The sequence below is a fragment of the Meles meles genome, chromosome 9 (genome assembly GCF_922984935.1).
Source record: "Meles meles chromosome 9, mMelMel3.1 paternal haplotype, whole genome shotgun sequence".
NCBI classification, from domain to species: Eukaryota; Metazoa; Chordata; class Mammalia; order Carnivora; family Mustelidae; genus Meles; species Meles meles.
The window spans coordinates 95733423-95759120 of NC_060074.1; the positions used below are offsets into that span (position 1 = coordinate 95733423).

The 25698-nt window shown below is 35.7% G+C and overlaps 1 protein-coding gene across 1 annotated transcript in view; it reads left to right on the forward strand.

Moving 5' to 3' along the window:
- DARS1 (aspartyl-tRNA synthetase 1) overlaps nt 1–23499 on the forward strand; it is a 61545-nt gene extending 38046 nt beyond the window's left edge. Inside the window, exons 6-16 of the mRNA XM_046019547.1 lie at nt 2761–2841; nt 3833–3892; nt 6158–6269; nt 7351–7485; nt 9996–10143; nt 13616–13762; nt 14944–14986; nt 16968–17048; nt 18123–18234; nt 18438–18509; nt 22818–23499. Coding sequence (XP_045875503.1) covers nt 2761–2841; nt 3833–3892; nt 6158–6269; nt 7351–7485; nt 9996–10143; nt 13616–13762; nt 14944–14986; nt 16968–17048; nt 18123–18234; nt 18438–18509; nt 22818–22909 — 1083 coding nt within the window. The 3' untranslated portion in view covers nt 22910–23499. The remainder of the gene's footprint in view (nt 1–2760; nt 2842–3832; nt 3893–6157; nt 6270–7350; nt 7486–9995; nt 10144–13615; nt 13763–14943; nt 14987–16967; nt 17049–18122; nt 18235–18437; nt 18510–22817) is intronic.
- Nucleotides 23500–25698: the final 2199 nt, after the last annotated feature.

Consider the following 25698-nt stretch of genomic DNA (forward strand, 5'->3'; position numbering starts at 1 on the left):
GAAATAGATTTGAATGGTTCTTATAACCATTCTTATCAAACCTATGTGTTCTTAGAGTTGATGTAAAATATTGAGATTTAAGTGCCTTCTTAGCACAGTAGGCAGCGCGTCAGTCTTATAAAATATTGAGATTTAGAAATTGATTACTAAATCAATTAGCTTTTCTATACCAGACTACTCCAATACTTACAACATTTATTTGCTCATGATTCTGTGCATGGGGCAGTTAGAGGGAGGCTGTCTGGGATGGCTCATCTACTCTGCATGACATCAACTGGACCTACTGCTATTTCTGGGACATTTCTCCCTGTGGCCTTTGTTCATCCAGTGGGCTAGCCTAGGCTTGTTGACATGTACCAGAAGGGTTCCCAGCAGCAAGAGAGGGAAACCCTAGCGGGCGAGCACCTGTCAAGCTTCTCTTTGAGTCACAATTGCTAAATATGTCATTGGTCAAAGCACGTCACATGAAATAACTTAGATTTAAGGGATGGAGAAAAAGATTCCACCTCTTGATGCAAAGAGAGGCAACATCATTGAAAAAAAAAAAACATGTATACAGGAGACTGAGGAATTATGGAGCCATTTTTTGCCAACAATCTACCATAGTCATATAGGGAAAAATATAAAAAACATCTAAAAAGCTCTGTTCACTATTATGAATATGTTTTGCTATGAACTTTCTTCTGACAATATACCTCTAAAGATTGATTAATTATACTAATTCTTAATGATTATATTTCCTTACGGTCATTATATTTCTGATACTTTATAGAGAAATCAAGAGACAAAACTCAGTTGGTCTTACATTCCAGCAATAACTTCCTTTCATATAAGATTTATCCCACATCTATTTTCTTCTCAGACATAAAAACTGTAAGTGCTCCTTATCGTTGACTTTTAAAATGCTCTAAGTGAACTTACACATATTTAGTACTTTTGAAATAACCCTGCAGTTTTGAGCCTGCAGTTCTCAGATCCGGCCTCGTTTGTGTCTACAGATGCATCATTAAATTTCTTTTAAGGAGTAGTCACTTCCTGCCCTCATCCCTGTATGTGTATTTGCTTGTGTGTGAGCATATATAAGATAGAGCAGTCAAGCAGATTAACAGATGCAGAAAGTTTGTCTCATACACACTCATCTGAGAGTAAGGTTGTATTTAGCTGGAATTGTCATGGGAACTCTTCAAGACTTAGAAAATCGTGTTTTTTACTGACCTAACTTGCCAAGTTACTTTTTTTTCTTTGTATAAGCTTCATTTCAAACCAACAACAACAAGAAGTGTGTAACCTAGTAAAGGCAAACCAACATAAGGGTATGCTGACCAAGTAAAACAACCCCCTATCTTTCAAGTAACATATCTTTTTCAATACTTAAATAAATAAAATTTTAGTGAGTAGAGCAAGTAAGCGTACTTCTGAAATATTCTAATTATCTAGCATTCAATACAGACTTAATAAATGCAGATGATAAATATAAAGCCTAAAGAACTTATAAATTTTGCCTTAATGGAAATAACTATAAAGTATCTCACAAAGTATGAAGTAGTATATCTTAAAAAGGGTCTTACAGTAAGTACTGGCACTTATCAGTTACTTGTTTATTCAGCCAGCAGTTACTGAGTACATACTTTGAGCCAGCACTGCATGAGGTTAGGGTGCTTACAACCTAATGAAGTGAATGTCTGCTAGCTATAAAAATAGCAGAGATAGCTGTTCCAGTCTACAATTTTGCATTGGAAATCAAATTTCTATTAACTCATCAAGGGGAAACACTATACTTGAGAATGGAAGATGGTGACAAACTCCTTATTATAAGGAGGACGGGAATATCCTTCTGACACTTTCTTAAAAGAGTCTGAGCTGAATACTAAATGTGGTCTACCAACTGGAAGAATATCATTTCCTTTCCTGAATTAACTAAATTAGGTCTGTTTCCCTTTCGTGCTTTAACAGGTTTTCCAGGCATAGTTGGGAGTAACTAATAGGGTAACCTGTTTTTAAGAGTAGCCAAAAACCCTAGCTCATTTTTTATGACCTGTGTTTTAGCTCTAAAATGTGCCATTAATGTGAGTGAATTTAACAAATAAAAAGGTATTTTAACACCATAGAGGAGTACGTTCTGTGGCAGCTCCAAACCAGGAGAGCAGCAGGAAATGAGATATAACGTGTTTGATGAAAAGTGGAAAGGAAGGGATATTTGGAAAAAGAATGAGAAAAGGAAGTTGACAGACAGCAGAGTTGGGCTGACTTCGGTCCTAGCAGTAGAAATGGCCAAATGCTGTGAACAGTGATAACAACACATTTTGTTTAGTGGCCGCTTCAAAAGTTCAGAGTGTTTTCATATTCATTACTCCATTTGATTCTTACCTCAGACCTTCTTTTACAGACTAGAATATTGAAACTCTGAGATTAAATGATTCGCCTAACAACAAGCTTTTACATGACAAAGCAAGGCCTTAAGCTCAGACCCCTTGGCCCCAGTTAGTACTTATTTGTCACACTGGTATGCACATTAGAGTTTACAAAGTATTTGTTCTCTCATTCGACTTCCAACAACCTAGGAAAGTTGGCAAAAAATACTATGATTCCCATTTTATAAGTGAAAAAACGTGTACATCGTTGTTTGATTTTAGAAGGTAGTTTCAGTTAAGATATATGCAAACATAGCTTCATATTTATGTCAACTTTAGATTTTTTTTTAAGTAAAAGGTAACAGGTTTTGTGTGCTTCATGATATTTTTGGTAATCTCTCACTTTCAGATTTATGTGATCAGTTTGGCTGAACCCCGCCTGCCCCTGCAGCTGGATGATGCTGTTCGGCCTGAGGTGGAAGGAGAAGAGGTTAAAATTATATTTTTGAAATATTTTGCTTCCTCTGTATGTTTAATTTATAGATCATTGAAAACTCAATGTCCTACTTTTGTATGAAGCATATTTGTGAAGTGATTTGAGCTTCATTTTTTGTCTAAATTTACTCTTCTATCAACAATTCTCAAACTTTTTGTTCTCAGGATCCCTTTACACTCTTAAAAATAACTTCCCCATAAACTTCTGTTTTTATATATCTTTATCAATATTTATAATATTAGAAATTAAAATAGGAAAATTTTAGTATATATTAATACAAGTAACAGTAATATAGCTATGTTTATATTAATCATATATGAATAATAAAAATAACATTTTTGAAAAATTTTTATGAAAAATATTTTCAAAAACAAAAAATAGTTTAGTGTCAAGAGTGACATTGTCTTACATATCTACAGATCTTTGTAATGTCTGCCTTAGTAGACAACAATTAGGCCTTGTACCTGCCTTTATATTCATTCTGTTGTGATAGCACACATCACGAAGCCTTGGGAACACTCAATACAGAATGAAATCTGTCATTGTGAAAAATAGGTTTGATTTCATGGACTCCCTAAAAGTGTCTTTGGGACCTTCAGTGGTGCCCAGAACATACTTTGAGAATCACTACTCTGTCAGCTTTTATCTGTTCCTTCAGTCTTTAACTAGCAGGTAAAATCCAGGAATCAATGAAGGTACAAGTGGTTAAATTCTTCTGATGTTCCAGTAATGAGGCAAAGCTTTGGTGGGGTGGGAGAGGGAAAGAGAACATTAACTTGTGTTCATTTGCATTTCTCTTTTTTCTGTCTCTCTTTTAACAATAGTTTCTCTGTAGCTCTACTTCTTATTTCTTGGATCCCTAACTTGGGGGTATAATATTAACCACATAAGCACACCTCTTCTCACTTAAAAGTAAACATGGCTTCTTAAAACTGTGTTTGTGTTCTTAAAATTAGTAAAATCTGTTTTTTCATCTTTTTTTTAGGAAGGAAGAGCTACTGTTAATCAGGATACAAGATTAGACAACAGAGTCATTGATCTTAGGGTATGCCTCATTTATTAAGTGACATAACTTTGCCGAAATCAAGGTGGGCAGGAATAATACCACACCTCTCTCAGACTTATAGAAGTAATTGACATTTGCCTGTACGTGTGACAATACAAGAAACAATTTACCGGGGCGCCTGGGTGGCTCAGTGGGTTAAAGCCTCTGCCTTCTGCTCAGGTCATGATCTCAGGGTCCTGGGATCGAGCCCTGCATCGGGCTCTCTGCTCAGCAGGGAGCCTGCTTCCTCCTCTCTCTCTGCCTGCCTCTCTGCCTACTTGTGATCTCTGTCTGTCAAATAAATAAATAAAATCTTTTAAAAAAAAAAAAAAGAAAGAAGAAAAAAGAAACAATTTACCTTTCTAACTGACCTTTCCCCTAAATATAATTGCAGGCAACAAGGATAGTCAAGTAATAATTCACAGGATATTGACCTGCTTTATTTTAAAATGACAAAGGAGGGGCACCTGGGTGGCTCAGTGGGTTAAAACCTCTGCCTTTGGCTCAGGTCATGATCCCAGGGTCCTGGGATCGAGCCCCACATCGGGCTCTCTGCTCTGCGGGGAGCCTGCTTCCTCCTCTCTCTCTCTCTGCCTGCCTCTCTGCCTACTTGTGATCTCTGTCTGTCAAATAAATAAATAAAATCTTTAAAAATAAATAAAATGACAAAGGAACATGAAGCCAATAAGTGGGCTTACTGCCAGGTGATACCTGTTTTAGACAAGTTAGTAATTAAAAACACAACCATTAATACCACTATAAAATTATGAAAGAAATTATATGCACATTTTAGAATGCGGACCAGGTGGATATTAGTAATTAATGCCTCAATCCTTTGAATTTGATATAAGCACAAAATTCATAATAAAGAGGTAGTTGGCCCTGGTGATTTATTTAGTAATCTCATAGGTCTTCTGTTTCCCTTTTTGGTTTGGTTGCAAGTGAAAGAGTTCAGTGGTTTCATCATTGTAGTAAAACCAATGTCATCTTTCTTTCTTAATGTTTGACCACATCTTCCTCCTTAAATACTCTACCTAAAGCTTAAATCCTTTGTCACCTTGAAAGTTCTTTCCAACTTTTCTGCATTCATATGTCTACCTTTTTTATACACTCATATGTCATCCCTGATTATTTGCTTTTTTGTCCCTTTTCCTTTTCTATTTTAATCTATAGTCTATAGGAAAAGCTATAACAATAATCAAAAGTCCTCTTGATACTGCCTAGAAACCTCAGAGTTTTCATAATTTTGGCCACAGTAGATAGACACCATACTCTTTTTGCCCATGCTGTTTATTCACACAAGTTATTGGTTGTGCCTGTACAGTTTGGTACCAATGTATTTTTCTTTGGCATCTTTTTTTTGTTTGTTTTTTTAATTTAAATTCATTGCCACTGTTGAAAAGTGGGGATTTACACATTGAATCTAGATAGCTTTTCTTTAAAAGTTGCAGGTGAATTGGCAATACTGTGGCATGGCAACATTAGCTAGCACTCTAGATGGGGCATTATGTCCTCTGCTATGCCCTCCCTGCACCACCCAGCAAGTATCATTCCATTTATGTTATTTGTCTGGCCCTTGTAAGCGTTCACATTTTTTTTTATATTTATTTATTTATTGAGAGAGAGAGCTCACACGCACACACATACACACAAGCTGGGGGAGGGGGTGACAAAGGAAGAGGGAGAAAACGTCAAGGAGACTCCCCGCCGAGCACTGAGCTGGGAGCATGATGCAAGGCTTGATCTCATGACACTGAGATCATGACCAGAGTGGAAATCAAGAGTCTGACACTTAATAGGCTGAGCCTCTCAGGTACCCCTAAGCATTCACATTTTTAACCCATGCTTTGACTGTACATTTTGGAAACTATTGTGTACTTAAAATCTTTGAAGCATCTTAGTTTATATATAAACTACTCTCTAATCTTTTATAGACTCAGCAAAGTAGAGTTAGAAATGTTGGAGATTTTAAAGAATCTAAATGCTGGGGCATTTAAAAGAATTTAAATGCTGGGGCACCTGGGTGGCTCAGTGCGTTAAAGCCTCTGCCTCTGCCATTCTCCTGTAATAGGAAAAATTCCAAGATATATCCTTATACTTTTCTCTCATATAATGAACTGTTTTCTCTGTGAACCTTCTAACTTTTCTCTCATATAATGAACTGTTTTCTCTGTGAACCTTCCAGGCAGGTGGCCTGATTAGAAAATACTCCATCTCAGTTAATGTGTCAAATTGATTTCATTAGATTTTATTATTGTCTTTTAGACATCAACAAGTCAGGCAGTCTTCCGTCTCCAGTCTGGCATCTGCCATCTTTTCCGTGAAACTTTAATTAACAAGGGTTTTATGGAAATCCAAACTCCTAAAATTATCTCAGGTATGCTTTAAGATATTTCTCTTAATTTTTAAAAATAAATTTGCTTTCTCTCAAATTGTTTAATATTTTTTAAGTAACATATAATCTATTATTTGCCCCAGGGGTACAGGTCTGTGAATCATCAGGCTTACACATTTCACAGCACTCACCATAGCACATACCCTCCCCAGTGCCCATAACCTAGCCACCCTATCTTACCCCAACCCCCCAGCAACCCTCTGTTTTGTGAGATTAAGAGTCTCTTATGGTTTGTCTCCCTCCCGATCCCATCTTGTTTCATTTTTCCTTCCCTACCCCCCACAGCCCCCTGCACTGTCTCTCAATTTCCTCATTAATTTTTTTTTGATTTGAGAATCCCAACTGTCCCTTAAGGTTTATCCATGAGACTTTTTATTTTGAAGACTGTGCAGCACATATCACTGACATCAATAATACAGCATCTCCTTGTTTCAGAAGTCATTATGTGATAGTGATTATAAAATAAGGCAGTAACACATGAAGCAAGATTATTATTATGTAAGTTGCACCAGAAACTACTTTCATTATGTAGGTTTCTTTCTAAATTGGTATTGCAATTTTGTTTTGTATATACTGCATTGTAATATTACTAACTACTGCAAGTGGGAAAATCTCATTAATTCTCATTCTCATATGAGAACCTTATTTTAATCATTTTATCCTTTTCGGAGTTGCTTAAATAATACTAAAAAATGTGTTACAAATAGCATTTAATTATAAATCAAGAATTGAACATTGCATTCTTGATACTTAGAAAAATCAATAAGAATATCATTTCCTTATTGAAAAAAATGTTTACAACTCCAAAGTAGCTTTAATAGATTCAAAATTGATGCAGAAAAGGTGTGTGTATATCTGATGATGTAAAGTGAAAGTATAGCCAAAGAAGTAAATCTGTCCTAAGTATAAACGGTTTAGAATCAGGTATAAGGCATATATAGACTGTGGTTTCTCTGAAAAAAAATTTTTTACGTGAAATACTTGAAAGTATGAACTGTTTTTATTAGAAATTTGCATTGATAAACTTGCAGTGGTTATAATAACATAAATGTTTACATTTCAGCTGCCAGTGAAGGAGGAGCCAATGTATTTACTGTGTCATATTTTAAAAACAATGCATATCTGGCCCAGTCCCCACAGCTATACAAGCAAATGTGTATTTGTGCTGATTTTGAGAAGGTTTTCTGTATTGGACCAGGTAAGGTTTTGGTGGTTATGATTTTCTCGAAATTTTATTGATTGTACCATAGTTATGGTTTTAAGAACACATTTTACATACATTCTGGAAGTTTAAATCCTTTCATATGTTGGCTATATAAACACTTGACTTTTAGGTAAAAATGACAATGTGGTTGGGTAGACATTTCCTAAAATAAAATTAAAAATAAAATAAAAATTAAAAAATTGTATGGTCAGTAGTTAAGAAGTAGTTGAATATCATTTATGTGGATAGATTCATAAGCATTTTATATTCCTACAGAAGATTGCTGAAGAAAATGTTTACCTTGGGAATAACTCATTTTTTAAAAAACACATGCTTTGAATATGTATACCCTCTGAAATATACCTGAGTATATTATTTATTATTATTTCAGTATAATTAGAACAGAATTAGCTGGGGCACCTGGGTGGCTCAGTGGGTTAAAGCCTCTGCCTTCAGCTCAGGTCATGATCTCAGGGTTCTGGGATCAAGCCCTGCATCGGGCTCTCTGCACAGCGGGGAACCTGCTTCCCCCCACCCCTGTGACCCTCCCGACTTTCTGCCTACTTGTGATCTGTCTGTCAAATAAATAAAATCTTTAAAAAAAAAAAAAAAAAAAAACAGCAAAAAACAGAATTAGCTCCTGTTTGGGACTTGCCTTTTAACTCTCCATGAACAGGAAAGAACAAGTAGTTGCAATCTTATAAATGATGTATTTTGTTGTCCTTGATAGCCCCTTACTACTGTTATAAGTTTACAAATGTACTTCTGTGTACTTTGCTACTAATTTTATTTTAAAGCTGTTTTGTTTTACTATTACTGTTTGTACTGTTCTTAGTATTGAGAATATGCTAAAGTCCATTAGAAATTAAAAGTTAAGCATGGACACATAATCATGTGGTAAATTCTTTAATGAAGCTGACTGTAAGCAAAAACTAGTTTTGTTTCATTCTCTAAAACTTACCAAGTTATTTTATATATGTAAGCTTTTTGTAGCTGAAAAAGAATTAAATGCCTGCTGTTAGAGAAACTGGCAAGAGCATTAATTGTGTTAATTTTCTGAATTTATTAACTAATTTGTTGAATGCCTACTGCATACATAGCCTTGTGCTAGATAACATGTACATAAAAGAAAAATCAACCAGCACTTCTCAAATGTTAATGTGTGCATAAGTCACTTGAGGATCTTGTTAAAATGCAGATTCTGACCAGTAGGTCTGAAGGGAGGCTTGAGATTCTGCAATTCTCACAAGCTCCCAGGTGCTGCTGATGCCGCCAGTTTGTAGACCATGTTTTGAGTGACAAGGTAATAAACATTGTCCCTTCTCCCAAGACAGAATAAGACAGGCATATAGATAGCAGTTGCAAGGAATAATCAACTGATTGTCACAGCAAATAATCAGATTGTGCTATACAATCAGCAGATTGGTGTTAATTGTGTAGTATAGATAGTGTAAAAAGAGGGAGGAGATGGAATTTGCTAGAGTTACCATAAACGCAAACTGAAGTGGGTTTAAGAACAGAGTAGGAGATACAGACTACAAAAAAAAAAAATGGCACTCTAGTCAGCAGAAGCAGAATAAATGAAGATCATGGGAGAAGAAAAAAGTAAGACTACATAGTGTTAAGAAGAAATGGAAAATAAAGGGTAAGATTAAATATGAAAGCATAAAGCCTTTAGATTTTTTGTCATTTTATATTCTGTTACACTGCCATTTGGGAACCACTGATGATCAGTAGTTAATTAGTTAATTACTGAGCAAGGATGTGTTGTGGGAATCCTGATCTTAAAGTGATGTGAAAGATGGAGCAGAGCTAGAGTCAGGAAGACTGGAAAAGGAGGAAAGTGCAGTAAGACAGTAAGAGCTGGACAGAGGTAATGGCTGAAATATATATAATGTTACTTCACTGGTACAGATTTCATTTAGCTTGAGTTAAGTTTTAATAAAATTGAGAAAAACTCACGATATTGAACCTATTTTTAATTATTGAGAAGACATTTCAGGATCTTGCATTCCCTTAGGATTCTTCAAAGCCTTACTTTTTTTTTTTTTTAAATGGAGATTTTTTGTTTTTGTACTTTTTTTTTCAAGATTTTATTATTTGACAGAGAGAGATCATAAGCAGGCAGAGAGGCAGGCAGAGGAGCGGGGAGACAGGCTCCCTGCTGAGCAGAGAGCCCAATGTGGGGCTCAATCCCAGGACCCCAAGATCATGACCTGAGCCGAAGGCAGAGGCTTAACCCATTGAGCCACCCAGGCACCCCCAAAGCCTTACATATTAATATACATTTGTTACAGCTTTTACTGCGGTACTGTAGGAGTTGGTAATGAGCTTGCTGTCCAAGAAAATGCTGAAATATATGGCTTATCAAGTCTTTCAAGAACCCTATAATAAAGAAAATAATACCATTTGAGTACTAGTAAATAAAATTTTGTACTTAAGTCCCAATTTTTCCAAAACTTTAAAACACCATTTACTATTTATTTCTTTTAATAATGTTACAGTGTTCAGAGCTGAAGACTCAAATACCCACAGACATCTAACTGAATTTGTTGGTTTGGACATTGAAATGGCTTTTAATTACCATTACCATGAAGTTGTGGAAGAAATTGCTGACACCTTAGTACAAATATTCAAAGGACTCCAAAAAAGGTAAAAACAAATAATATATATCCCTAGATGGACTTAATGTCTAATCAGTTTGGGTTCTTCAAAATAATTCTTGAATTGAAACATGTAAACTAAGTTTATATTGAACATACATATATGTACGGGAGAGAGGACTTGCCACTTAGATGATCAATAGTTAATTAGTGAAAAAATGAACACCGAAAATAGTACTTCTGGATCCAAGTCAGTTGGGACTTCAGCTAGTTAACCTTATTTTGGTGGGGAAGTTTACCAGATTGTGAACCAACCTAACTATATTTTTTTCCTTTATATTATATCCTGAATGTTTGAAAGAAATAGAGCCTGTGTTACTTTTATAGCAGTTTATTATTAAACTGGTAGTGGTAATAATGTGGTGATAAGAATTTTGCAGAAAATTATTAGACATGTTCAGGATGTTCAGAAAATTGAATTATGTAAAATGCTCACATTAGGTACAACCTCTAAACTAGCACATAGTTTCTCCCTTAAAGGTCATTGAAAGTTGTTTACTTGTGATGATGTTTAACACAGAGAAAATACAAAAAGAAAGTGGAAAATAAGTTAAATAGGATCAAGAAAGTCTTTTTTTCCTTTCTCCATACTTGGGACAGTACCTAAATATTAAGTAAGCTGTAGTAGATTTGTCTAGCACTTTGATAACTGACTATAGAGGGCTATATTTGAAATTTTTATTTAAAGACCACTGATTTAACTCTTAAATTGTTGATGTATTTGGATATGCTTCATTGATACTTAAAAAGAGTTCAGAAATACTGTGAATCTTATTTACTCCATTGCAAGTCTAATGAGTAATTTCAAGGACACAGAAATTAATCTTTGATCTTACAAAAATCTTATAGCATAAGGACTGATATTTTCCAAGCATTCTCTGCATTGCATTGATACATTGATGACTAGCTAATTGTAGACAGCCTTTTTTTTTTAACTTTTGTTCTCTGAAACATTTCAATAACATTTATTTTAAGCAACTTTCATTCAGATAGTCTATAGAACAACTAATGTTTCCTTATAAAATAAAATACCCTTTGAAACTACAGTGAAGGAGCAGAGCTTTTCTCATTTTCTTTTCACATTTATAATTCAAAAAGTTTCTGAAGCCCATTTATTTTGGGTATTGATATCTACTCTCTATAATATTGGGATATGAAATTTCTAATTCGGTTTTTGTAATAACAGATCAAGCATTAATTGGGCCTTGGGATTAATCAAATCTTTGTTTACAAATTAGAGATTCAAACACCATTTTCACTGGACTTTTTCAAATAGATTTAAGTTGGCAACCTAGAAATAAAAGCCTTTTTTTTTTTAAGATTTTATTTATTTGACAGAGAGATCACAAGTAGGCAGAGAGGCAGGATGGGGGGGCGGGAAGCAGACTCCCTGCCGAGCAGAGAGCCTGATGTGGGGCTGGATCCCAGGACCCTGAGATGATGACCTGAGCTGATGGCAGAGGACTAACCTACTGAGCCACCCAGGTGCCCCCCCAAAAAAAACCTTCTTTTTGTATTCTGTAAGTCATTTAGGAATTTTAAGTTTCTCTCGGTTGTAAGTTGGGTTACCTGGCGTGTGTCATGATACCTCTCAAGTTTATCCTTAGTACTTATCTCTCATAGAAGAATAATTGACAAGTATATTTTAAAATACTGACAGACATGATTAGATTAATATCCAAAGCAAAGAAAGGCAATTTAAAAATCAGTTATTGGGATCTTCTTAACGCTTCTTACATCAAGATTTGAATAAACCAATGGCTAAGCTTTATTGCTCCCATGAAAGTGTTTAAGACTAATCAGGAAATGATAATGTTTTAATTTCTACTGTTTTCATGGAATATAAACATACCTTTTCAATTCTATTAAGTAAAATTTCAAGACAAATACAAAATAGAGACTAGCCTAATGAACCCCAGGTACTCATCACCCACTTTTAACCATTGTTAACTCATGGCCAATTTTGTTTATCCATTTCTCCCACCCCCCTGTTATTTTGAAGCAAATCCCAGCTATCATTTCATCCATAAGTGGCAAAAATAATTCCTTTTAAATCTTACTAAAAAAAAATCTTCCACAATTCAATACAGTAAACATGTGTCTTGTGCCTGCTGTTTGAAGGCTTAGACACTGTACTATAGTGGTTATTAAAATGGGAGATTGGCCCTCACAGACTTAGAAGTATAATGGGAATGGGGGAAGAGAAAACATATTCATTAATTTGGTCTACATTGAGGATAACAAGTGTTAAAGGATTAAAAAGTTCTTTTTAATACTTCTTCAAATGGGTATTTTATATTACTAACAGTGTTAGCTGATAGAGTTACAAAGTTTTTAATACTTTAATGCCACTGTGCTGACAAAACAAGAAGAGACTAAGAAATGTGTTAAATACTTTGAGTATTTAAATTTCATTTCTAATGTAAATAATTTCTTGATAACACTTTTTCCTAGTGCATACACTGATTCAAAGAACGATTTTATGTGACATGGATAGGTACTCAATACCTACCAGATATTTTTTCTTAACTGTTTCTACTACTACGGAAGAGCCTGAAAGTCTTTAAGGGGATTTTTTTTTTTTTAAAGATTTTATTTATTTATTTGACAGAGAGAGATCACAGGTAGATAGAGAGGCAGGCAGAGAGAGAGAGAGGGAAGCAGGCTCCCTGCTGAGCAGAGAGCCCAATGCGGGACTCGATCCCAGGACCTGAGATCATGACCTGAGCTGAAGGCAGCGGCTTAACCCACTGAGCCACCCAGGCGCCCCTTTAAGGGGATTTTTGTATTGAGGCTGATTTTACACAAAACAACTCTCTCTAAAAGCATTTCCTTTTAGGGGCGCCTGGCATCCAGCTCTTGATTTTGGGTCAGGTCATGATCTCAGGGTTGTGAAGTTGAGCCCTGCATCGGGCTCGGCAGTGAGCACGGAGCTTGCTTGAGATCCTCCTTCTCTCTTTCCCTCTGCTCCTCCTCCCTCTAAAAACTTAACTAATATTAAATAAAATAAAATCATTTCCTTTTGAGTTACTTCTGAATTTCAAAATTGTTATCAGGGGAACCCACAGAACTAATAGAATGTAAAGTAGACTCTTGGGTCCATGTCAGCCCCATTAGAGAATGAGTTCCCCAGACAGCTAAGAGGGTCTGTGGGGCTGAGTGGCACAGCTGAAAAAGGCGCTTGGTTGATCACGGAGCTGCTGCCACTCCTGAAGCTACTCAGATTGCCCTTTCCTCATCATTGCACAGGAATACAGTGATTCCTATGAAATGTTAAAAATGTTATTTCTTTGTTTGAAAAAAAAAAGGATATCAACTTGTAGAAGAATAAAGCTATCTGCTTATTACTTCACTTGTATTAGTAAAATTTTTCTTAAAAATTATGTTTATATATTGCCACAGTGACCTCTTGTGGGGAAAACAGGACACTTTTTTTTTTAACTCTATCATTGTACAAATAGGTTTCAAACTGAAATTCAGACAGTGAATAAACAATTCCCATGTGAACCATTCAAATTTTTGGAACCAACTTTAAGACTCGAGTACTGTGAAGCATTGGCTATGCTTAGGGAAGCTGGAATCGAAATGGGAGATGAAGAAGATCTGAGGTTTGACTTTGTGATTTTTTAAACTTTAGTAATTAGGTTTAAGATATGAATGAATGAATATATTAATGAATGATGATTTTTTTCCACCCAGATGATAAGCTTCAGTTTTATTAAGTTTGGTGTATGATGCTGTTTTGTTTAACTTGTTATCTGAAATAAAATACTATGTTTAATGTGGTTTGCCTGAGCTTTGATAGTTTTGTCTATAAACACCATTTCTGACCCTATCACACCCCCATATTTGTAACACTCTAAAAAATATATAGGGACTTTGGCCTATGATTTTTATCATCTAATATGTTACCTCTCTTTCTAAATCAGTGGTGTTTGAGAGGGTAGAAAGCAGTCTTAATCCATTCCCACACAGGATTGGAGCATAAAATTAATGTTTCCAAAGTTATAAAAATATCTGTTCTTTATTTGTTATATAGTATTATGTTATCTAAATTCAGATCATAAAAAATAACGTAATTTTGAGTGAACTATGTGGTTTAATAAATACTATCTACGGTACTTAAATTAAAATTAAATTTTAACATTTTAAAATATTTAAGTACTTGGAATAATTTGTGTGGAAAATAGGATTGAAAGGTGTGGTTATTGTCTTTCTTAAGGCTATTTTTAAGCATCTCCTTCATTGTTAGATTACATTTTTAAGGCAAACTATACGTTCTATAGTTATTTTAAGCTGAGCAGTATTTTCTTAAGTATTTTGGCAGTTCTTACCTAAGATAGAAGCTAAAGTAACAGCCTCTCAGCTATAAAAACACTATTACATTTTAAAGACTTGGAAATACTGATTTTTATTTTATAAACCTTTGACAAATAGTAACAAAAGGAGAGACCATCTTGAAGTAGAGCTACTTAATGGCTAAAATAGCCTATTTGCTATAGTAAACGTTATATATAATTGTAGGAAATTATATCATCCATGTTATTTCTGAATCTATGAATTGCTACATCTGTTTATTATTTTATTTAAATGTTTTTGAGCAGTACCTACTAAATGTTGTCACTGTACTTGCCTTTTATAAAAGGAGGATAGACAACAATGTATTTGGCCAAAGTTTTATCCTTTGAGAACCTCAAATGAGAGGGGCCTTATTCACTTAAAAGTTCTTAAGTGGCTATTTGATCTTCAAACACCTAATTTCATGAGGGTTTTTGTTTTTATTTTTCAGTACACCAAATGAAAAACTGTTGGGTCGTTTGGTAAAGGAAAAGGTAGGACTCTTGTGCATGCTGGATTTCTTTTTCTAAATCTGAAACATATTCTGGTACTAAAGAACAGTTGCAGTAGGAAGTCTTCCAGAATGGTAAGATCCCAGAATTAAAAACCGCAGGGAAGACTTTTTTTTAATTCTTGGAAAAATAAAAAATATTCAGACAGGCTTTGCTCGGTCAGTTTGATTAGCTCAGTATCTTTTTTTTTTGCACTGAGTTGTACTGAAGTCCCTCTAGAAGTGATACCTGGCAGCGCCTGGGTGGCTCAGTCCTTAGGCGTCTGCCTTTGGCTCTGGTCATCTTCCCAGGGTCCTGGGGTCCAGCCCACATCGGGCTCCCTGCTCAGAGGTGAGACTGCTTCTGCCCTCCCACTCCGCTTACTTGTGTTCCCTCTTTCGCTGTCTCTCTGTCAAAAATAAATAAAATCTTTTAAAAAAATAAATAAAAAATAAAAATGGTATCTGTATCAGACGTCAGATTAGTCAGAAACCATCTCAAGATGATTTGAAATTATTTAGAAATGGCCTTCCCGGGGGCGCCTGGGTGGCTCAGTGGTTTAAGCCGCTGCCTTCGGCTCAGGTCATGATCTCAGAGTCCTGGATCGAGTTCCACATCCGGCTCTCTGCTCAGCAGGGAGCCTGCTTCCCTCTCACTCTCTCTGCCTGCCTCTTTGCCTACTTATGATCTCTCTCTGTCAAATAAATAATAAATAAAATCTTTAAAAAAAAAAAAAAAAGAAAGAAATGGCCTTCCCTGGGGCGCCTGGGTGGCTCAGTGGGTTAAGCCACTGCCTTCAGCTCAGGTCATGATCTCAGGGTCCTGGGATTGAGTCCCGCATCGGGCTCTGCTTCCCTCTCTCTCTCTCTCTGCCTGCCTCTCTGCCTACTTGTGATCTCTGTCTGTCAAATAAATAAATAAAATCTTAAAAAAAAAAAAAAAAGAAATGGCCTTCCCTGAGTACCCCCTGATAACTCATGGGACTTGAAGGTGAATGAGTTTCTTTTTGCCCTCTTTTTTGAAAGCTGCTTTCCTGTCTCATTTTCTAAAACTCCAAAGAATATAAAAGTTGAAGTTAGTGTGGTCTTACAGGAAATGAGGAGACATGTGTAAATGAAAACAGTCCTTGAGCTCCTCCTGCTGGCTGCACTTAAAATTGACTGGGGAGCTAAAGTATTTCTGAAACTGCCGTGTGGAGTTTATAACTTCAAAATGCTGTTTCAGGAGAGCAGAGTCCAGTTTGTCATCTCTGTTGACATTCCCTCTATGCTTGAGTTTTAGCAAAAATGTTTAACATCAAAACAGTTGAAATTTGATTGGTTTCTTTGTAATTAAGTCAGGGTCGTATAGTAACTATTCTTTGTAAAAAAAAAAGTCATAATTTCATGTAAATGTTATTTATCTCAGTTACAGTTCTCATATGAGGAAAACTACCAAATTTCTTTTAGATGTCTGCATGAAAATTTACTGGGGAAATTATCAAGGTTTTGGGAAAGATGAATATTGGAATAGATGTCAGTTTTTCCTAAAATAATTTATAGATCTAATGTAGTTTTTGTGAAGCCCAAGGAGATTTAGGATAATTTAACAGAAAGTTAACAAATTGCATCTGAAAGAGTAAATGAATTAGATTAGCAAAGAAAAGAAACGAAATTCAAAGTTTATTGCAGCATAGTTTTCAGTTGGGAAGAAATTGGAAAGAGATTATGTGTCCAGAATAAAAAGAAGAAAACGAATATTTGAAGTATGACTGAATTGTCAATAGCTCCCACATTTAAGTATTAGAGAAATTTATAATATGATGGCAAAATACTATAGGATACAGATGTTACTTGAAAGAAGCAGAGTACTTATTGTATATACCATGAAATTATAGTAATTTTGAAGAACAAAACTTATTTTTAAAAGGACAGTTAATTTTCAAAATGTTAGCTTTCTTTTAACTTTTGTTAAAATTTTTTAAAATTTTAATCTTTTTTTATAGTATGATACAGACTTTTATATTCTTGATAAATATCCATTGGCTGTAAGACCTTTCTATACCATGCCTGACCCAAGAAATCCTGTAAGTAAATTTATTTTAAATATTTTGTTTTGGGGAAGAAGGAAAACTTTATTGTGACTATGTTAGATTGTACCATGGGAATGGTTTTCATCAGTAACTTGCGATTTTAATGGGCCATCATTATATGTATTACTACTAGTTTCTGTCAATTCAGGTAAAAATGGTACTGTGAAATGTGAGTGTTCTAAAAATCTAGTGTCAAAACCTACATTAAAAATGATTTTCAAGGGTCATTTTTTGAAGATTTATGAAGAAGAAATGCTATATAAATAATAAATACAGACTTTAACACGTCATATTATCATTGACTTTGAACTAAGAAACAACATTCTGTCCTGGGAGTTCATCTGATTTGTGTTTTGTGGCCTTTTACTGTTTTTCCATTACAGTGGTTCCCAAACTTCAGTGTGCATCAGAATCACTTGGGAGGCTTTTTAAAACACAGATGACTGGGCCCCATTACCAGACTTTCTGATTAGCTGGTCTTGGGGGAGCTTGATAATTTCTATTTCTAATAAGTTCTGGGTAATACTGAGGCTACTGATCCAGGAGTCATACTTTGAGAACCATTGGTTTATCCAAAGACAAGGAAAATAACTTTAAAATCTGATATGAGAATAGGTTAAGCTATGGTAAATTGATGTTCTGTTTACTTTTGTTTAAAAAAAATTTTTTTTTAATTAAAAAGACTAACACCTGTTGATAATGTGAGGTTCCAAAAATGACCCAAAATCATATCACACCTAAAAACATTTTAGATGATAAAGTGAAATGAGAATCAGCACTACTTCTTGCAAGTTTAGATATGGTACTCTGATTTGTTATTGGAAGGCGTAGGAGAAGGGGAGCATAAAATATGAAAGAGGGAAGAAGAAATTATTGAGCTCTCACTAGTTTAACCTTGTTTTAGAGAAACAGTTGTGTTCATTGGAGCATATTGCATCATTAATTGTAGGGAAAAATGGACTTGTTCTTTGTGCAGAAGAGTTTTTTTTTTTCTCATATGAGTAATGGAAATAGAATGACAGTCACTTCAAGAGTGGGCTTTTCTTGTGTGTTTGTTTTTTCTTGAAGAAACAGTCCAACTCTTACGATATGTTCATGAGAGGAGAAGAAATACTATCAGGAGCTCAAAGAATACATGATCCTCAGCTGCTAACAGAACGAGCCTTACATCATGGAATTGGTAAATAAAAACACATTTGGGAGAGTAATGTATGTTGTGAAAGCAAATAAAAACATATTTGGGAAAGTAATGTATATTGTGAAAGCAATTTTAAACCTTTTAAAGACTTCTCAGAAACATTATCATTTGTTTTAATATTTATAAGTTACTGAGTAAGATGATACATTGTGTTTGGTTTTTGAGTTTGTTTTTGTTTTTTCTAGATTTGGAGAAAATTAAGGCATACATTGATTCCTTCCGCTTTGGAGCCCCTCCCCATGCTGGCGGAGGCATTGGTAATATTTTAATATTATGACAATATATTTCCAACCCAGATTTCATTTGGCAAAGTATTCATTCGGTTCTAACTAAATTTCTTCATTAGACTCCAAAAACTAAGTTTTGTATATTGTTACTGCTTAGAAATAAGTCCATGCTAAGTATAGTACAAATTTGAATTATAACAAATTTTTAGTGAGTTGTAGCTAAATGAAAATTTGATTTCAAAGGACCAAAATGAAGAGCAAATTTGTGTGTTCTAAAATATTGTAATACATTCCTAGCCATTTTTCCCCCTAAAGAGTTTAGAAGCAAAATATCTTATAAATTAACTATCCTGTTTTCTCTCTGCATCCATGAGTTCATTCTGATTAGCCCAAATTAAAGCTCTCCCTCAGGTTAGCTCAGATTGCTGCTAAATTTTTTGTTGTAATGTAACATTTCATTGACTTTCAGCACCACTTCTAGAGTATATATGTAAGATACCACTCTGTGATTGAAAAAGGGTAAGGAGTGCCTTGCTGCCTCAGTCAGTGCAGCGTGCAGCTCTTGACCTCGGGTTGTGAGTTTGAGCCCCATAATAGGTATAGAGATTACTTTAAAAAATAAATCTTTTAAAAAACAAATAAAAGGGTAAATGTTTAGCTCAATTTCTATCAGAGACTCTTAAAAGAATTCTGGAGGCGCCTGGGTGGCTCATTGGGTTAAGCCTCTGCCTTTGGTTCAGGTCATGATCTCAGGGTCCTGAGATCAAGCCCCACGTTGGGCTCTCTGCTCAGCAGGGAGCCTGCTCCCCTCTCTCTCTGCCTGCCACTCTGCCTACTTGTAACCTCTGTCTGTCAAATAAAATATTTTTTTTAATAAAATATAAATTTAGGGGCGCCTGGGTGGCTCAGTGGGTTAAGCCGCTGCCTTCGGCTCAGGTCATGATCTCAGAGTCCTGGGATCGAGTCCCACATCGGGCTCTCTGCTCGGCAGGGAGCTGCTTCCCTCTCTCTCTGCCTGCCTCTCTGCCTACCTGTGATCTCTCTCTCGCTGTCAAATAAATAAATAAAAAAAATCTTTAAAAAAAAAAAATATATATATATATAAATTTAAAAAAAAATTCTGAATTTATAGTTTTAAAATATTTGTTGTTTGAGAGGGTTGGTCTAGTTAATAAGCTTTAAAATTTATCAAATTAAAAGAGTATGGAAGACTATGTATTTACCTCTCTTTAGGAAAGTATTGTTTCTAGTTTTTGTTTTTGGTTTTTTTTTGTTTTTGTTTTTTGTTTTTTTTTTAAGATTTTATTTATTTGACAGAGAGAGATCACAAGCACGGAGGCAGGCAGAGAGAGAGAGAGGGAAGCAGGTCCCCCGCTGAGCAGAGAGCCCGATGCGGGACTCGATCCCAGGACCCTGAGATCATGACCTGAGCCGAAGGCAGCGGCTCAACCCACTGAGCCACCCAGGCACCCCTTGTTTTTTTTTTTTAAAGATTTTATTTATTTATTTGACAGAGAGATGACAAATAGGCAGAGAGGCAGGCAGAGAGAGAGGAGGAAGCAGGCTCCCCGCTGAGCAGAGAGCCCAATGCGGGGCTCAATCCCAGAACCCCGGGATCATGACCTGAGCCGAAGGCAGAGGCTTTAACCCACTGAGCCACCCAGGCGCCCCATTTCTAGTTTTTTTTTTAACCTTTGCAAAAATAATCTTTGCATATACAAAAATATACACTTTTAAAATATATTTTTACACAAATTTTAGCATACTCTACTATATAAATCATTCAGTACCTTGCATTTGTCACTTACTATATTTTTTATCTTGTTCCTTATCAATTATTAAAGACTTTTTCAGTTTGTTTGGGTTTTTTAACACTACACAGAATCAATCCATTGAACTGGTGTACCATAATCTTGTTAACCAGCTTACTGATGGACATGTGGATTGATACCAGCCTTTTGTTATTACAAACAGTGCTACTTTGGATATATAGTTTATAATTTTTTTTAGGATTTTATTTACTTATTTATTTATTTGACACAGAGAGAGAGAGAGATCACAAGTAGGTAGAGAGGCAGGTAGAGAGAGTCGGGGGGAAGCAGGCTCCCCGCAAAGCAGAGAGTCTGATGTGGGGCTCGATCCCAGGACCCCAAGATCATGACCTGAGCCGAAGGCAGAGTCTCGACCCACTGAGCCACCCAGGCGCCCCTATAGTTTATAATTTTTAATGGGAGAGTCACAACTATTTTCTCTTAAGGTATTCGATAATGTACTTTTTTTTTTTTTTAAAGATTTTTTTTATTTATTTATTTGACAGAGAGCGAGATCACAAGTAGGCAGAGAGGCAGGCAGAGAGAGAGGAGGAAGCAGGCTCCCCACGGAGCAGAGAGCCCGACGCGGGGCTCGATCCCAGGACCCTGAGATCATGACCTGAGCCGAAGGCAGCGGCTTAATCCACTGAGCCACCCAGGCGCCCCTGTACATTTTATATATTTTGTAAATTTTTGTGATTGACACTGTAAATTTTAATCATACTTGTGAAGGACATTTGAATAGTTATCAAATACCACTCGTTTTTTGGTAATTAATGATTGACAAGAAGATGAGATATGGTCATTTTATTTTAAGATTAGTATTAGGTTACTGTAATACAAGGTTCAAATATCTGCAAGTTTTTTTTGGTAAGGAATAGCAATAAAATGTTAATTCTCTTATTTATACTTCTGTTTTAGAAGTTAAATACATTCCTTTAGAATTCAGTCATTGCTATATAAAAATATTCTTTGGCCTTGCCTTTTTTCTGTAATACATGTCTTACACAACTTGGGTAAAAGATAAATTGCACACACAAAGTTTCATTTGCTAGTTCTGCTCTGTTTCTTAAGTGACATTTGGTCTTAATTCTTGCCAGTAATACAATATTTAAGCCACATGTCAAAATCAGTCTCTTTTCCACTTAGAACATTTACAATAATGTGTCCTAGAGTCTTTTATACTAGGAAACACCATGTTACATATCTATTGAATTACAGTAAATTTCTGGTATTTCTATTAGAAAATTCCTTGAACAGGTTTATGGCTCTCATATTAATGGCCTAGAATACATAATTAAGATTCTGGCCCTATTTGAAGACATATAGGTACATATATTTTTTTTTCTTTTTTTTCCCCCCCTTAAGAGAGAGCTTGAGGGGAGGGAGAGAGGAAGAGAGAGAATCTTAAGCAGGCTCCATGCCCAGCACCTGAGCCAGATGTGAGGCTTGATTTCACAACCCTGAGATCACAATCTGAGCCGACATCAAAAGTTGGACACTTAACCTACTGAGCCACCCAGACACCCCACATATAGCTTATAAATTTTTTTTTAAAGATTTTATTTATTTATTTGACAGACAGAGATCACAAGTAGGCAGAGGCAGGCAGAGAAAGAGAGAGGGAGGCAGGCTCCCTGCTGAGCCTCCCTGGGCTCGATCCCAGCACCCTGGGATCATGACCTGAGCCGAAGGCAGAGGCTTTTTTTTTTTTTTTTTTTTTAAGATTTTATTTATTTATTTGACAGAGAGAGATCACAAGTAGGCAGAGAGGCAGGCAGAGAGAGTGAGAGGGAAGCAGGCTCCCTGCCGAGCAGAGAGCCCGATGTGGGACTCGATCCCAGGACCCTGAGATATGACCTGAGCCGAAGGCAGCGGCTTAAACCACTAAGCCACCCAGGCGCCCCGAAGGCAGAGGCTTTAACCCACTGAGCCACCCGGCGCCCCATCCCACATATAGACTTTTAAAATGGCTTTTTTGTGTTTGTTTAAATCATAAGTTTGGGACATTTACAAGATTTTTGTAGTTCACAGAATCCAGACAACCTAAGGATACCTCACTTAGTCCTTTCCACATACAGCATCATTTCTATTTTTGTTTCTGAATCAGATCCAAAAGTCCATTTTATTTTATTTTATTTTATGTTATTTATGTTATCTTATAGGGAGAGTCTACATAGGTGTACAAGGGTGGGATGGGGGAGCAAAGGGAGAGGGAGAAAAATCCTAAGCAGGCTCCATGCCCAGCCCAGAGCCTGATGCAGAGTTGGATCCTACAACCCTGAGACCAAGACCTAAGCAGAAATCAAGAATCAGATGCTCTGGGGTGCCTGGGTGGCTCAGTGGGTTAAAGAATCAGATGCTCAACCAACTAGGCCACCGAGGTGTTCCAAAACAGTTCATCTTAAATAAACTCAAAATAATGAAAGTATTTTATTGATCAGTGATACTTTGTTGGTAATTTCAATAAGTAAGACCCTGAAAGATTTTCAGAAAAAGGAATTAATAATTATTTTGTTTCCCCCAGGGTTGGAACGAGTGACGATGCTTTTTTTGGGACTGCACAATGTTCGTCAGACCTCAATGTTCCCCCGTGATCCCAAACGACTCACTCCTTAAAGAAAGCCGTGCTTTTTTTATTCTTTCCAGTAACCTGCTATTGATCAGGCTATCCCTGATTTTAAGTAGCTACTTGAAATATGCAGTGGAGTAAATGTCTTAAACAAAGTGCCACAATTACTTCAGATTAATTCACTATAGGTTACTTTAAAAGAGAAGATTTTTATAACTTTGGACATGCTTCAGTAGGAAATGGTTGAACATTTTAATTAAAAATTCATATGTTTATGTTAAAAATTCATATTGTATTACTACAATAAATGTTAACAATTTTAAACAGTTCAGATTGTGTAAGGTTTTTTCTTTTCTATATTATGGTGGCTATGATATTAATGTCTTAAATCTTGAATATTTGAGCTTATTTTTTTAAATTCTGACATTGAAATAAGAACAATTTTAGGGAAGTATCTGAGATTTTAATGAATGTGTAATTGACATATCGTGGAAAATTAGGCAGAAAGTATCAGTTCTTTAGATTTGTGCCCAGAAATCATGTAAAGCAGGTGGGAATACTGGTTAGAAGATATTCAATGTAATGCTATATTAAATTGTTAAATTCTACCTTGAATTTCAATAAAATTTTAAAGCTAGTCATGTCTTTGTATAACTTCATTGCAGTCTGATTTTGTAACTGGTTTTTGGCATTTATAATTTGGGATAAGAAAAAGTGCACAACTAGTTAATGTAAATGCCTAAAAACAAATGAAAGCTGATATAGTCATAATATGTATACATATCAAGCTATAAGTTCAGATGGATATAAGAGGATAGAATTCTTAAAGCTGAAAGCTTGGGTTGCTTAATAGTTTATTTCACATAGATTTAAAAATACTGCAGAATTTTGTTTGATTTTTAATTAGTACTAATACTTAGTGAATGTCACTAAAATGCTCTCTCATTTTCTCTACCAAAAAGAAACTTTTGTGTAAGAATTAGTCAGGAACACTTTCCCTCTATACTTGATAATACTGTTAATTTTATATCTTTCCTTTGTATCCTGCAAACTATCTTGAGTATAGTAAGCACTCCAAAACTCTTTAATAAATTTAAGCTACACCAAGAATAAGTAGACTACTAACCCATCTTTTTCTGTATTAATTGCCAGGCCCTAAAATAAAATAGCCTAAAGCTATTCTCAGATTCATAGAAACATAGCTTCTTTCAAAATAAAGCCTGTAAAGTCTTAGAATTATATGATTTGTTTGTTTGACAGGGAAAAGAGAGCCAGAGAGCACAAGCATGGGCAGGAGGAGGGGGTGGTGTGGACGTGGAGCTGGCAATGGCAGAAGGGAGAAGCAGACTCCCCACCAAACAGGGAGCCCAATGTGGGACTTGATCTCAGGACTCTGGGATCATGACCTGAGCCAAAGACCTACACTTAATGAACTGATCCACCAGGCACCCCTGATAATGATCTTTTTTATCTACTTTTTTTATTATGAAGTATTCCAAACATGCCAACTAGATTAGATCATGATGAAAAGGTCATCCCTGAACTTGCCACCCAGCTTTATCAAATCTTAACATGGTCATATTTGCTTTCAAGTACTTTATTTTTCTTTTTTTAGGGGAAAAGATATTGTGGAAACAAAGTAGCCTGTGTACCCACTCTGATCCTATTCTTTCCTACCGTGGTCGTGACTATTATATGAATTCAGTGGTTTCTTTTTTAATTTTTTCATGTTCTTATGTTTTAACTAAATATTTACCTTTCTATTAATATTACCTGGTATTGTTTGCAGATTTATTTGATATTATTCTAGGATTTTGATTGGCATCAAAAAGTCCAGTGAATGAACATTGTATAGTCTTCCAGTGAATGAACATTGTATAACCCTTCATTTTTGGTATTTTTTTTTTAAGATTTTATTTATTTATTTGACAGAGAGAAATCACAAGTAGGCAGAGAGGCAGGCAGAGAGAGAGAGAGAGAGGGAAGCAGGCTCCCTGCTGAGCAGAGAGCCCGATGCAGGACTCGATCCCAGGACCCCGAGATCATGACCTGAGCCGAAGGCAGCGGCTTAAACCACTGAGCCACCCAGGCGCCCCGATTTTTGGTATTTTTTAATCGTTAAATATATTGGTACTCTTTACTATCTTTGAAAATTGTTCTTTGATTTTTAGTTTATGCTGGAGTACCTTACTACTTTTTTTCTATTGGGAATGGTATATTTTTTCCAACATTTTTAGCTGTGTGTTACTAAGGCATAACAACACTATCAGTTACCAGTTTTTAATACGTTTTTGTGTAGAGCAACAAAGCTGAATCTATAATTTGTATTGACTGTCTTGTATTTTCAAAGTAGACAGATATGAAGAAGGGTGGCACAGGAATAGAAGGTATGTATTCTGTGGCTCTACTGCCTAGGTTCACATCCTGATTTTGCTGTTCACTAGCTGTATAACCTTGGTTAATTTGCTTATCCTCAACTTTCCTCATTTGCATAATCCTATCTCATGGGACTATAGTGGGTTTTAAGACACCTAAAACCCTTATAACAGTGCTTGGTACCTAATGTCTGGCAGATAAGGAGTTTCATCTCTTCTGTCTAATTCTTACATTTACTTATTACATTAGTTACGTCCTCAAGTAGAAGGTTGAGTAAAAGCAGTGATGGGGCCATGCTTTTCTTGGTTGTTACTTAATTTAAATACTTGTAAAATCTCAAGATTAAGTGCGATATTTTCTGTAGATTTTTTTTTTAATATTTTATTTATTTGACAGAAATCACAACTAGGCAGAAAGGCAGGCAGAGAGAGAGGAGGAAGCAAGCTCCCCGCGGAGCAGA